The sequence below is a fragment of the Buceros rhinoceros genome, unplaced genomic scaffold (assembly GCF_000710305.1).
Source record: "Buceros rhinoceros silvestris isolate BGI_N320 unplaced genomic scaffold, ASM71030v1 scaffold32835, whole genome shotgun sequence".
Taxonomy (NCBI): domain Eukaryota; kingdom Metazoa; phylum Chordata; class Aves; order Bucerotiformes; family Bucerotidae; genus Buceros; species Buceros rhinoceros.
Window position 1 is genome coordinate 56,460 of NW_010413932.1, and position 11,386 is coordinate 67,845.

General features: G+C 36.5%; 1 protein-coding gene across 5 annotated transcripts in view; it reads left to right on the forward strand.

Annotated features, from left to right (window-relative positions):
• PUM2 (pumilio RNA-binding family member 2) overlaps positions 1-9,739 on the forward strand; it is a 44,417-nt gene extending 34,678 nt beyond the window's left edge. For 4 of the 5 annotated variants that reach the window (XM_010136936.1, XM_010136932.1, XM_010136934.1 and 1 more), the window contains 8 exons: positions 1,127-1,394; positions 1,953-2,082; positions 3,991-4,119; positions 4,377-4,514; positions 6,063-6,188; positions 7,151-7,272; positions 8,511-8,703; positions 9,443-9,739. In XM_010136936.1, coding sequence (XP_010135238.1) covers positions 1,127-1,394; positions 1,953-2,082; positions 3,991-4,119; positions 4,377-4,514; positions 6,063-6,188; positions 7,151-7,272; positions 8,511-8,703; positions 9,443-9,574 — 1,238 coding nt within the window. In that variant the 3' untranslated portion in view covers positions 9,575-9,739. Of the gene's footprint in view, positions 1-1,126; positions 1,395-1,952; positions 2,083-3,990; positions 4,126-4,376; positions 4,515-6,062; positions 6,189-7,150; positions 7,273-8,510; positions 8,704-9,442 lie in introns of all 5 variants that reach the window. The other variant, XM_010136935.1, reaches the window with a different exon arrangement.
• The last annotated feature ends 1,647 nt before the right edge of the window (positions 9,740-11,386 follow it).

Consider the following 11,386-nt stretch of genomic DNA (forward strand, 5'->3'; position numbering starts at 1 on the left):
TTTTTTTTTTTTTTTTTGAAAAGAGCACCATTCAAACAGCACATAACTGCAATTTGTTTTAAGTTCAATTGTAGCTATTTATTCTGTTGACGTTGAAAGGGCTGAAGTACTAGAGTTGAGGTTTCTAGGTAGGAATTGTCTTCAAACATTTCTGCTTGTAGTATAGTAGTAGTATCCCTTTTAAAATCATAATGTAGTTAGGAGGATGCTTTGCATTTTTACAGTAATTGCTGCCTGTTGTAAAGTGGAGGGGAGAGAAACCTACTGGACGAGTTCAGAGTGACATAAACTGGTTAGAGAGCAAGCTGTGAGGCGAAATTCACAGGTCTGAGAGATGGTGATAGCTGTGAGTGCAATCACTGCTGAAAAGGAGTAGGACTTACGCATAGGAAGGCCATTCAGTTTGTAGTAAGAAAAAATGAAGTGTAGTGAGAGTGATGAATGTTTTCACAGCAAGGAAAGGACTTCATGTTTCTAAAGGGAACTTCAGTTCAGTTTGGTTGTTTTAGAATTAAATAGAGCGTTCTTATTACCTGGTTTGAAATTTGACATACGTAGTGCTCAGAAGAGGTACCAGACTGAAAGCCTGGGATGCTGAAGTCATCAAACATTCTGCAGAACAGGTACGGCATGACAAGAGGCACCATGCGTGCCTCCCCAAAAACGCCATTTCAAACTATAAGTTGGAAAGGTACCTCAATAGGGACTGAAGGGTAGTTCAGATTTCATGGTCTATTTTGAAACAATTGGCTGACTTTGAGAGTACTAACAAGGGTATAAGTCAGTATTACTTGTGGAGTGGAAATCTGCCCACTAAGCCAAGACCCACCAATTCTTAAGTTTCTGTGAGTCTGAGTAGGTGCTCACTTTACCTGCTTTGTTATATTCTTCTAATGACACTTCTTTTCATGGTGCCCTTCACATAAAATAAAAATAGGAGGAGAATGTTTTTATTTACTGGAAGATAAAGTTATCTAACTCCTTCAGCCACAATGAGGTAAATACAACAAGACAACACTGTTGTTCTTTTTTGACTCCAGAGTGTATCTGTAGTTCTAGTGCACTTACTGTTTTGCTGTTGTTTATTTTCCTTACGGCTTTTACTGACAGAACTGCTTCCTTGTAGGAGGACTGACAAATGGTAGTGGTCGCTATATTTCTGCAGCACCTGGAGCCGAAGCAAAGTATCGTAGTGCCGCAAGTACCTCCAGTCTTTTTAGCTCCACCAGTCAGCTCTTCCCACCTTCACGCCTTCGTTACAGTAGGTCTGATATTATGCCTTCTGGACGCAGTCGATTGCTGGAAGATTTCAGAAACAATCGTTTCCCTAATCTTCAACTAAGAGACCTTGTTGGACATATTGTTGAATTTTCTCAAGACCAGCATGGTTCTAGGTAATTATTATAGTATAGCTAATAACTTAGTAGTATTTTACTGCTTTGATACTGTTATATTAACATCAAACATTAGAATTAGCTGCTAGTCATCTTAATGCAAAGCATGCCATTAATTGGAGCACATGCTCTTACACTGACCTTTTCCTTCTCTAGGAAATTTCATTATAAAAGTCATATAAATTTATCTGCTTGTAGAAGTTCTCAGTGTAGAAGCAGCCTTATAACTAGACTTGTAAATTCTAGTATTTAGGTATCAAAAAGGTGTTGATTAAGAAAATGAAATATCTGGTATCTGGAATGTAGAACCATTTTTCATTAATGTATCCATCAGGTACTTAGTTATTGTTATTCTTTTCATCTTTAATCCTTTTCAGATGAAAGGTTTTAAGTACAATTTTACTAAAATGTATCCTTTTATATGCAAAGGCACTACTTTCATTTTAATAAGTTATAAACGTTGAATACTTCAGAATTTTGAGGTGTCTCATTGAAACAGCATTTGAAGGGTTTTCCTGTTATTTATGTAAAACATAATGTACCTTTTTTTGCACTTAGATTTATACAGCAAAAGCTAGAGAGAGCTACTCCAGCTGAGCGCCAGATGGTATTTAATGAGATCCTGCAAGCAGCGTATCAATTGATGACTGATGTGTTTGGAAACTATGTAATACAGAAGTTCTTTGAGGTGAGCAGTGTATGAACAGAAATGCAATTTAAATGCTGGACAATCTGATTAAATGTAACCGGGGTTTTTCTTCACAGCAGAAATCTATTGGACTTTTACCACAGAACCTAAGTGTATAACGCTGTGTGTGGATTTCCCCTGTTTTTTTCGTAACAGCACAGTTTCTCTTTACACTGGTGGTGCATACACTGGTGAATGTTCTGAGGCTGCACACTCTGGCTTTGCAAGCCCTTAAATGTAATTTACAGAGACTTTCAGCAGATTACGGGGAACATAAAGATTGGAAGGATACTTTTTATTGGTTACTTGGCATCTCGTGGATCTGGAAAATGCTGTTGCACCCAAATAAATAGCTGTGTGAACTATATCTTGCTCTGTATATAAAGAAACTCACATAAAATGTATTGAGGTGGAAGAATTTTGAGGAAGGGTTTGTCATAAGATACATCCACTATAACTAAAACTAGTATTTAAAACAGCTTTGGGTTTTGTTAAAAAAATATGGAGTTAAAAAAAAAAGTTACGAGATTTTATTTACAGAGAGAATAAAAAGCAATACTCGTGTCCTGGAAAAGTCTTATGTAGGAAAGGTATCTAGCATAGCCTACTTTAAATCAGGGACCATATCACAGTATTTGGGTGGATAGAGGTGAAGCTGGAAAATGTCCGATCAGAAATAAAATGGTTGCTGTAAACAGGAATATAGTTTTTAATGAGTAATCTACAAAACAATGTGCTCAATTTTTTTCCTTTTTGTATTCTTTTTTACAAATCAAAATGTCTTCTGAAAAGCGTGGCTGACGTGGAATGCAAGATCTTGATCTTGATCTTGCACAAGGGTCGTCAGTTGCTGGTTTTTTCCATAATGTTAGGTTGGGTGGATACATAATCTTCGTCAATTGAGTGTTTTCATCTTAGTTCTGTGGAAGAGTTATGAAGAAAAAAGTGCACTGGGTCTTAGGTGTAGTAAGGGACTTGATTCATTATTAGGAGGATGAGGTTGTTCAAGCTTTCTTCAGAGCCTGAGGTGACACCTGAGGCGGGGGGGAGGGGGGGCAGTTGACAGCTTTCAGCAGTGCTGCATGAACGTTGCTGGTGCCACCCAGCAGATTGTCCAGATGATCACTTGTGTGATCTTTTGTACTGGGCTGTCTCAGGAGCTTCTGTGGGGATCTGGGAACAGAGTTATTATGAAGCTTGACTGGCTTCTACTCTGCTCAACACAGAGCAGCACAGAAGGTTGTAGTAGCTCTGTGGAGGGAATAATACAGGCAAGAATTAGCTACTGCTGAAAAGCATTGGTTGGATTATACTCTAATCCAGCCAGAGTACAAAAGCATTTGGTTTTGCTCTGCAAAGCCCAAGTATTTCTAGAGTTCCCAAAGTGACCATGGTAAGAATGATCCTTTAAGCCACGTGTTGTTGCCAAGAACCTACTTCAGGGGTTGAAAGCTTTCCTCCCTGACTCATCTTGTTACAGCTTGCTTGCTGTATACAGGTTGTAGGATACACTGACCTATACAAATTTGAGATATCAGAAAATCTAATTTCAATTAGTACATTAGAGTAATCTGTAATTTGCTGGTATAATTTCTCTAAGCAAGCGGGTTATTACCCTTATATATTCCTAGGGTCAGTCAAGTATAAATTACTTTTGATCTCTTCTGTTGTCTTTCAAGATCATGCGTTTGATGGAAGGTACATGACTGGAATGTGGAATATTACAAAATGTTGCATTTAAAATATAAAAGCTTCTGGTGAATATACCTACCAAAAATACAAAGGGAAAAATCGCTCAAGGCATGCTGTAAACCTCTAATATGTCATGAAAGTACTTACTCTGTCATGTGAGTTACAGCATACTCCAATATGTCTACATTTGTTAGCAGCATATCTGTTTTCTTTTAGTTTGGAAGCCTGGATCAGAAGTTGGCCCTAGCAACACGCATACGTGGTCATGTGTTGCCACTAGCCCTACAGATGTATGGTTGTCGTGTTATTCAGAAAGCGCTTGAGTCAATCTCACCTGACCAGCAGGTAATTGTAAGTTAGAGCGATACTTTTTCTTTTTATTGCATCCATCTTTTTACATAAACTGTTGATCGTTCCATTCATTATGAAACGCCTTAGGGCCTAAAATAGTTGTTTAAGTTAAATTGCCGAGGTACACAAGTAAACCACTAGTGAATGTGAAGATTGAACAGTTAGGATGAAATGGCATATTCCTTTGAAGTGGTGGTGGTGGTGGTGGTGGGAATCATTGTAAAGACAAGAATAATGGGATTTTTTTCCAGAATGAAATGGTGAAAGAGTTGGATGGCCATGTTCTGAAATGTGTGAAAGATCAAAATGGAAACCATGTTGTACAAAAATGTATTGAGTGTGTCCAACCCCAGTCGCTCCAGTTCATCATTGATGCATTCAAAGGACAGGTAGTGTCAACAGTTCATTTCCTCCTCTGTAGGTTGCTTTGATTTGCAGATATTTTTCCACCATTTGCATATACAAGATAGTGTTTGACACATTGCAGTCAGCTTGTTTTGAAGAGACAGTTAACATGCTGTAAAAAGATGAATCTGTTGGAGACAAGGCTTCAGAAAGACCTGTGTGGATGTATTACAAATAACAGTAGAGGTATTTGACTTAAGGACAGACTTTCTGTTTAAGCTTTGTGATATGCCTTTTCACATCTTCTTTAATTGTCAGCATTGCCATTTTTATGTAATAATGAAGTATCTGCTCTCTAGCATATATTTTTCATTAAAATATCTTTTTCTTCTGTTGCTTATATTGCAAGTCTGTCTTCTAGTGTTTCCCAGTTAATGTCTATCATTAAAGAAATACTTTGAAGAAATTTACTAACCTGTTCCCTGCATATGGACTAGTGTTAAGTGAAGGGAGAGGTATTTCTTTATTTAAGATTAGGAGCTTTGTTTTGTTTCCAAAAAAGTTATTAATATAAGATTGATGCTGTGCTGCAGGCTACAAAGTATGCTGCAACTAAATACAATTTTAATACTCTGAGACAAACATGTACTTTTATAGTCTCAAAGAATTATAAAAATCTTACCAACTTGGCTCTGTTAAAATTCTCTCACGTTTTACACAACAGCAATACCGAAATTATTGTTGTTTTGGCATACCAAGATTTCTAGAGTCTGATCATTTTACATCGAAAACTGTGTTTGGGGTAGATGAGATGCAGTTTCTAAAGCGTAACTAGAGCCCGTTGACTATTTACTGGACATCCATCCTCAGCTCCAAGTAATTCTGGATTAAAAATATTAGCCAGTCTGAAGTGGCAAATGAAAGATACCACACTTTAGTCATGTCATGTAACAGTATATATCTTTTTTTTTATCTACCTGCATCGTTTAGATCAATGTGTAATCAGACAAGAGTCTATGTTCAGTTCTGACCAACACTGACTCTTAAATCTTCTGAATTAATCCCCAAAACACAAACCCAGCTTCTTTAGAAGGAAGCAAAAGGAATAAGCAAAATTGTGATTGAGCGTTTTGAAAACTTCCTTACAAGCGTCGTATCTGTAACAGGGAGCTGGTTGTATATGTTGATATGTGAAATTAGAGAAAATCAGCTGCAATAGTTGAACTTGTCTTTATGAATGCCATAAACCTAAAATTTGAAAATGAAGTACAAAGTTAAAAGGGGAATTTGAGCGGTGAACAGTGCTTAACTAAGGGTCATACTTCCAGGCTTCCCTTTGCAGCTAACTAGGCTAGAAGCATGGTGATGAAAACTTGGATTCCTAGTTGTCTAATTACTGGAGTCCTTGACACACAAAAAACTGCGTTTTCATCTTTTCCTGACTTTTGCTGAAGATGGAATTCTGATATTGGCAGGCAGAACTTTTTTTTCAATAGAAATAGTTGCCATGTTCAAATCCACTTTGAATGTCATGCTATGCTATATTTGTAAACCTCGTTTGGTTTAACTTCAGTTTGCAATCCTGTTTTAAGGTCTTTGTACTTTCAACTCATCCATATGGTTGTAGAGTAATTCAGCGCATTCTGGAACACTGTACTGCTGAGCAGACCTTGCCTATCTTGGAAGAACTGCATCAACACACAGAGCAGCTAGTGCAGGTTAGTGCATGTGGGCTCGTAATGCATTTTAGAGCTTAGGTGGATATAATTTATTCCTATTTCTTAGTTTAAGAAATAGTTTTAAATGCATTTGCCTCTTTTTAGTTTTGTAGACATTGATTTTTTTTTTTTTCTTTCCTTCCATAGTTTTAATGAAAATGAATTTGGAAGTTGGGAGGCAAAGAAGATATAAAAAGCCTTTTTTTTACACTTTTGACTGTAGCTTCAAGCATACTTTGTAAATGCACAGAATTAGTGTATTTTTTTTTATTGCAAAGATCGCCTTGTTGAGGTTTATCTTGATTCACTCAGGTGTCCTTCAGATAACTACTAAGAACATCTAATCACAAGTACATTGTCAAAAATAGAAATGCTGCACATTCTTACACAAAAAGGGCATCTTTTCTAAAAGAAGGCAAAAGATCTTATGCAACACGATTTCCCGTCTTGGTCTCAGACAAACAAAATGAGTGCTACAAATGGCTTTGCAGTTGAATCAGTTTAAACTGCTGGAAGGGACTCAGTGTTCAGTAGGAATTTCCACACGTAACAAGGCAAGAATTGCCTTTTGCTATGTTGTCACAGTCTCATTTATTTCTCAGTGGTTTCTTGTATATACAAGTCTCTAGTTAAAACACAACTGTCTTGAGGAACCAAAGTTCAGGGAGATACTACAGCTGGGAAAGAATGATGATCTTAATTTTGAGGACTTCCTTCTTTAAGATGATAAAAGGTACTCTAGCAAAATGCTGGTTTTACAGCTTATTTACATTTTGCATATGAGTGTAGTCCATTAAGTAATTCTTGATGCAGTATTTCTGGCAAAATTCAGTTTCTGTAATGTTGACATTATTGTATTTTTCCTTACATTGTGCAAATAGTAATTTGCAAGTTTATACAAATGTACAAAATGGATTACTTGGTATGAACACAAAAGAAAATTGAAGTCATCTTATTTTCAGGATCAATACGGAAATTACGTTATTCAACATGTACTGGAGCATGGTCGTCCTGAAGACAAGAGTAAAATTGTTTCAGAAATAAGAGGAAAAGTTCTAGCTCTGAGTCAGCACAAATTTGCCAGGTATCGTACATCTTTCATACATTAAAGATTTGTTAAACTTTTGAAGTTGTAGTATTGGATTTATTTATCAGGTTACAAAAAGGATATGGTAAGGTTGGGGTTTCTTGTTTTGTAACCTGCCTCCTGAAATTTCTTGTTTTTATAGTGGTATTTTTATACTAGATTTGGGAAGGGAAAGCAAAACGAAGATTTCACTGGTTTATGGGATGTTTTTTGTATATCTTATACAACTGCATGGAGTGGATTCCAAGTTTCCATGTGAGGATCCCCAGAGACAGGTGAAGAGCTCTCCTAAAACTTGCTTGGTACTGCTGAATAGGATAAGCTGGGAGTTCCCGAGTGTCTTATCACTCAGCCATGCGATTCACAAGAATTAAAAGGCTGGCCTTAAGTGGTGGTTCAGCCTGACAAGGATTTTGTGCATTAGAAAGTCTCAAAGACTCTGTAGGAATCCTCAACTACTCTAAAATTAGAACCTAAAAATTCATCCTTCTGTGCTTCTGGCTGAAATACAGATTATATGCCTTCTGTCAAGAAAACCACAGAATTCACCTCAATTCATCCTGATTGATTTAGTGAGGCTAACCGTGTCAACTTCAAGTAGAAATGCACTATGACATTATGGGGGCATTTGAGTTAAAAATCTATTGTATGCAAATTGGCGAGTTTATCAGGATTTTATTTTTCTTTGCTTAAATAGAACTGTTCGTAATTCTCTCCTTGGAACTTGCTTGATTTCTAAAGCACAAACTTAGGACCACAATCACTTTGCTGTCTTACAAGCATTGATGGCCCTTCCAGCTTCTGAAATACCTGGAAGGTCAGAGCCTTCCTGTACAAAAAGAAATATCTGTCAGTATCTCTAATCTTGGCACGCTCCTGAAAAACACCTCTATTCAAAAAGCAGGAAGCTTCATATCTGGCTTTCTCTGCTGTATCTTAAAAGGGCCCACAACCAAAACAAACGTATTAGAATACACCTCCAACATGAGGTCCAGTGGAAAATATCTTCTACAAGAAAATAAGGATCAGAAAATTACTTTTTTTTTTTTTTACGTGAGTAGGAGTGTATGATCCTCTCAATTGTTACTGACTAAAGATTTGGACATCAGGGTTTGGTACGTCTACAGTGTGCTGTTCAGTGGCATTAACACAGTTCAACTGTTCAGATAAATTTAAAATTGCTACTTATAAGAATGTTACATTTTAAGTGACAATGCATTTGTCTTATTTTTCAGCAATGTGGTAGAAAAATGTGTGACTCACGCTTCTCGTGCTGAAAGAGCTTTACTTATTGATGAGGTCTGTTGCCAGAATGATGGTCCTCACAGTGCCTTATACACCATGATGAAGGACCAGTATGCCAACTATGTTGTTCAGAAGATGATTGATATGGCTGAACCTGCTCAGCGGAAGATAATAATGCACAAGGTATATTTGTATATAGTTTTATTGCTTTGGAAGATGCTATGTATACTAATTTTTCTGCTAGAATACCTTTCCCTATAATGTAAAACTCTCTAGTTCTGTAATCTAGAATATGATGTATAAACATTGAATTAGGTGGCATTTGATAAAGCAGAATGTATTTGGTATCTGAGCACTGAACTAGAAATCTACAGAAAAGTTTCAAAATTTGGATTTCATATCCCCTCTTCGTGCCAGCTTTTCTGTGAAAATACTTTTAATACAGAAACATAGTATCTGGTGATTTTATTAATATAACAGAAGAAATATGGGTTTCTCTTTTTATGTGCTGGTTGCTGGTATAAATCCATTCTGCAGATCTCCCAAAAGAGATTCCCACACTTCCTAATACACAGACGCATTTTCTGCTTAAGAACAGTCAGAGGGGGCCAGAAGTGCTATTGCCCTGATTGCCCCAGGCTATTGAACACAGGGCCCAGTGTTTTCCTGTAGGAGCTCTGCTTCCCCCAGTCACCAACAGGGTACTCCCATGAAGGAGCTGCCTCCCTTTTCCTGTGACAGGTATGGCACTTGTTAGTGAACTCAGAACCACAAATTTTTGCAACTTTCCAGAAACTCCAGAAATTTTGAAACATAGGCTTCTGACCTTTTTTTATATATATCAGACTTTTAAGGTGCAGTAACCTCTAGTTAAAATTTTTGAGGGGGGAGGGGGAAAAATTTAACACGTTTGTTCTTACAGATTCGACCCCACATCACAACTCTGCGTAAATACACCTATGGCAAACACATTCTGGCCAAGTTGGAAAAGTACTACCTGAAGAACAGTGCTGATCTGGGGCCAATCGGTGGACCGCCAAATGGGATGCTGTAAAAGACAAGAAGAGCTAGAAGAGAAGTTGAATTGTGAATGATCAAAACATACAACTTAACTATAAATGTTCTGATTTTTTTAAATCTATTTATTGACTTTGTTCATCCATTTGTAAAATTTTTATTCTTGTGTATATTTTTGGGGAGTGAATTATAAAAAAAAAAAAAAAAAAAAAAAAAAGAAGAGAGAGAAGAGCAAAGGGAAAAGGAAGGGAATGCGAGTTTCCAAGAACTCCTGTGGGGTGTGGTGTAGAGGGGCCAAAAAAAAAAGAAAAAATATCTCCAGCCCTGATCTGGAGACCTATCAGATTGGATGGCTGGCAAAGCACAGAATGCCTGTATATGATGTAATTGTATCAAAATAGCTGTCACATATTTTGTAAATTTTTACCTTGTAAAGTCACTGAAATAGTTTTTAAAGGGAAAAAGTACAGTATTCTTTTAATACACTGGCTTGCAATCTGGTAGGTCTACCCAGCATCATAGCACAACAGGTTTATAGAGTTGTATATAGAATTAATCCTTATTTTCCCCTTTTGTGTGAAGTCTTTTATACCAGATTACAATTGATCAGCTGCATAAGCATTATTTAACATGTTGAAAAGTTAAGTTGTATTTTGGTGGTTCACAACATACTATCCAAATAGTAAACAGGGCGCAGCAAATTAAAGTAGGGAGTAACAACAGTGGAAACTAAAGACTCGCTTTCATCACCTGCTGTGGATGCAGGTTTTTTTTAAAAAAGGTGCCCTAAGGTTTTCTCTAGCGATGTATTAAAAAAAAAAAAAATGCTGTATATACTTATATTTAATAGTTGTACAAGGTAGAGGGATTGATTGAAATGATGGTGGTGCTTCCATTCAGTAAAGTACACTGTTGGAAAAGGAGTGAACCCTGTATTAACTTTACAGTCAGTTTTATGATGCAGGAAGAGTAGAGATTTGTATTTTTTTATTTTGCATATAGAATTGTAAGGATTTGCAAGTGTTGAGCATTTAATTTGCTTTCTCACTGTAGATGCAAAAAATAGGTATTGATGAAAAGGGGCCACTGAAAAGTAAACTTGATAGCTCAACATTTAGCATGATTGACTAAATATTCAGATAGCTTTTTTGCTTCCTATAAATATATGCATTGTATACGTGTAGTTAATAGGTGTAAGTTTACAGTTTGAAAACAAATCTCTCATTTCGATGTTTATTACAAGCCTTGCTAATTTAGTAGTGATGCTTACCTTGGTTGTACAGATGTACATTTGTAAACCTTCATGCTGTAAATGTAATTTGTTTTACCCCTTTTTGGGACAAAAATTTGCATTTTCGTGTATATTCATACCCCCATTCCCTTTTCTCCCCCGGCATATAGTGTTGTATAATGTAAATTTATTTCAGCTAATGAAGAGTGATTTTTTTAAAATTCTATCTTTATATGGTTTCAGAAATACGAACCAGCTTTCTTTTTATCTATTGTGAGAAACCTTGTTTTGTTTATAACATAGCTGTTGATTCTGTTAATATGGACACTTCGGGAAATCAACCTGTTCAAATTTTAAGCCAGGATAATGAGCATAGTAAGAAATGGACTGAAATATTTGGTTATCACAGAAACCAATGCTTCTTCCATCTTAATAAATGTGGCATGTTTTGGGGTTTTTTTTTTTGTACAGAAGAGTACTGTATTTTTGAATAGCCTTCTCCCAGCGTAAAGCAAATATGTATGATACTGTCAATTTTTTTCTCTGGACATATGACATTGTAACAGTAACAAAGATGATGTACATTTACAAGCGGCCTTATGTACATTTCCCAATGAT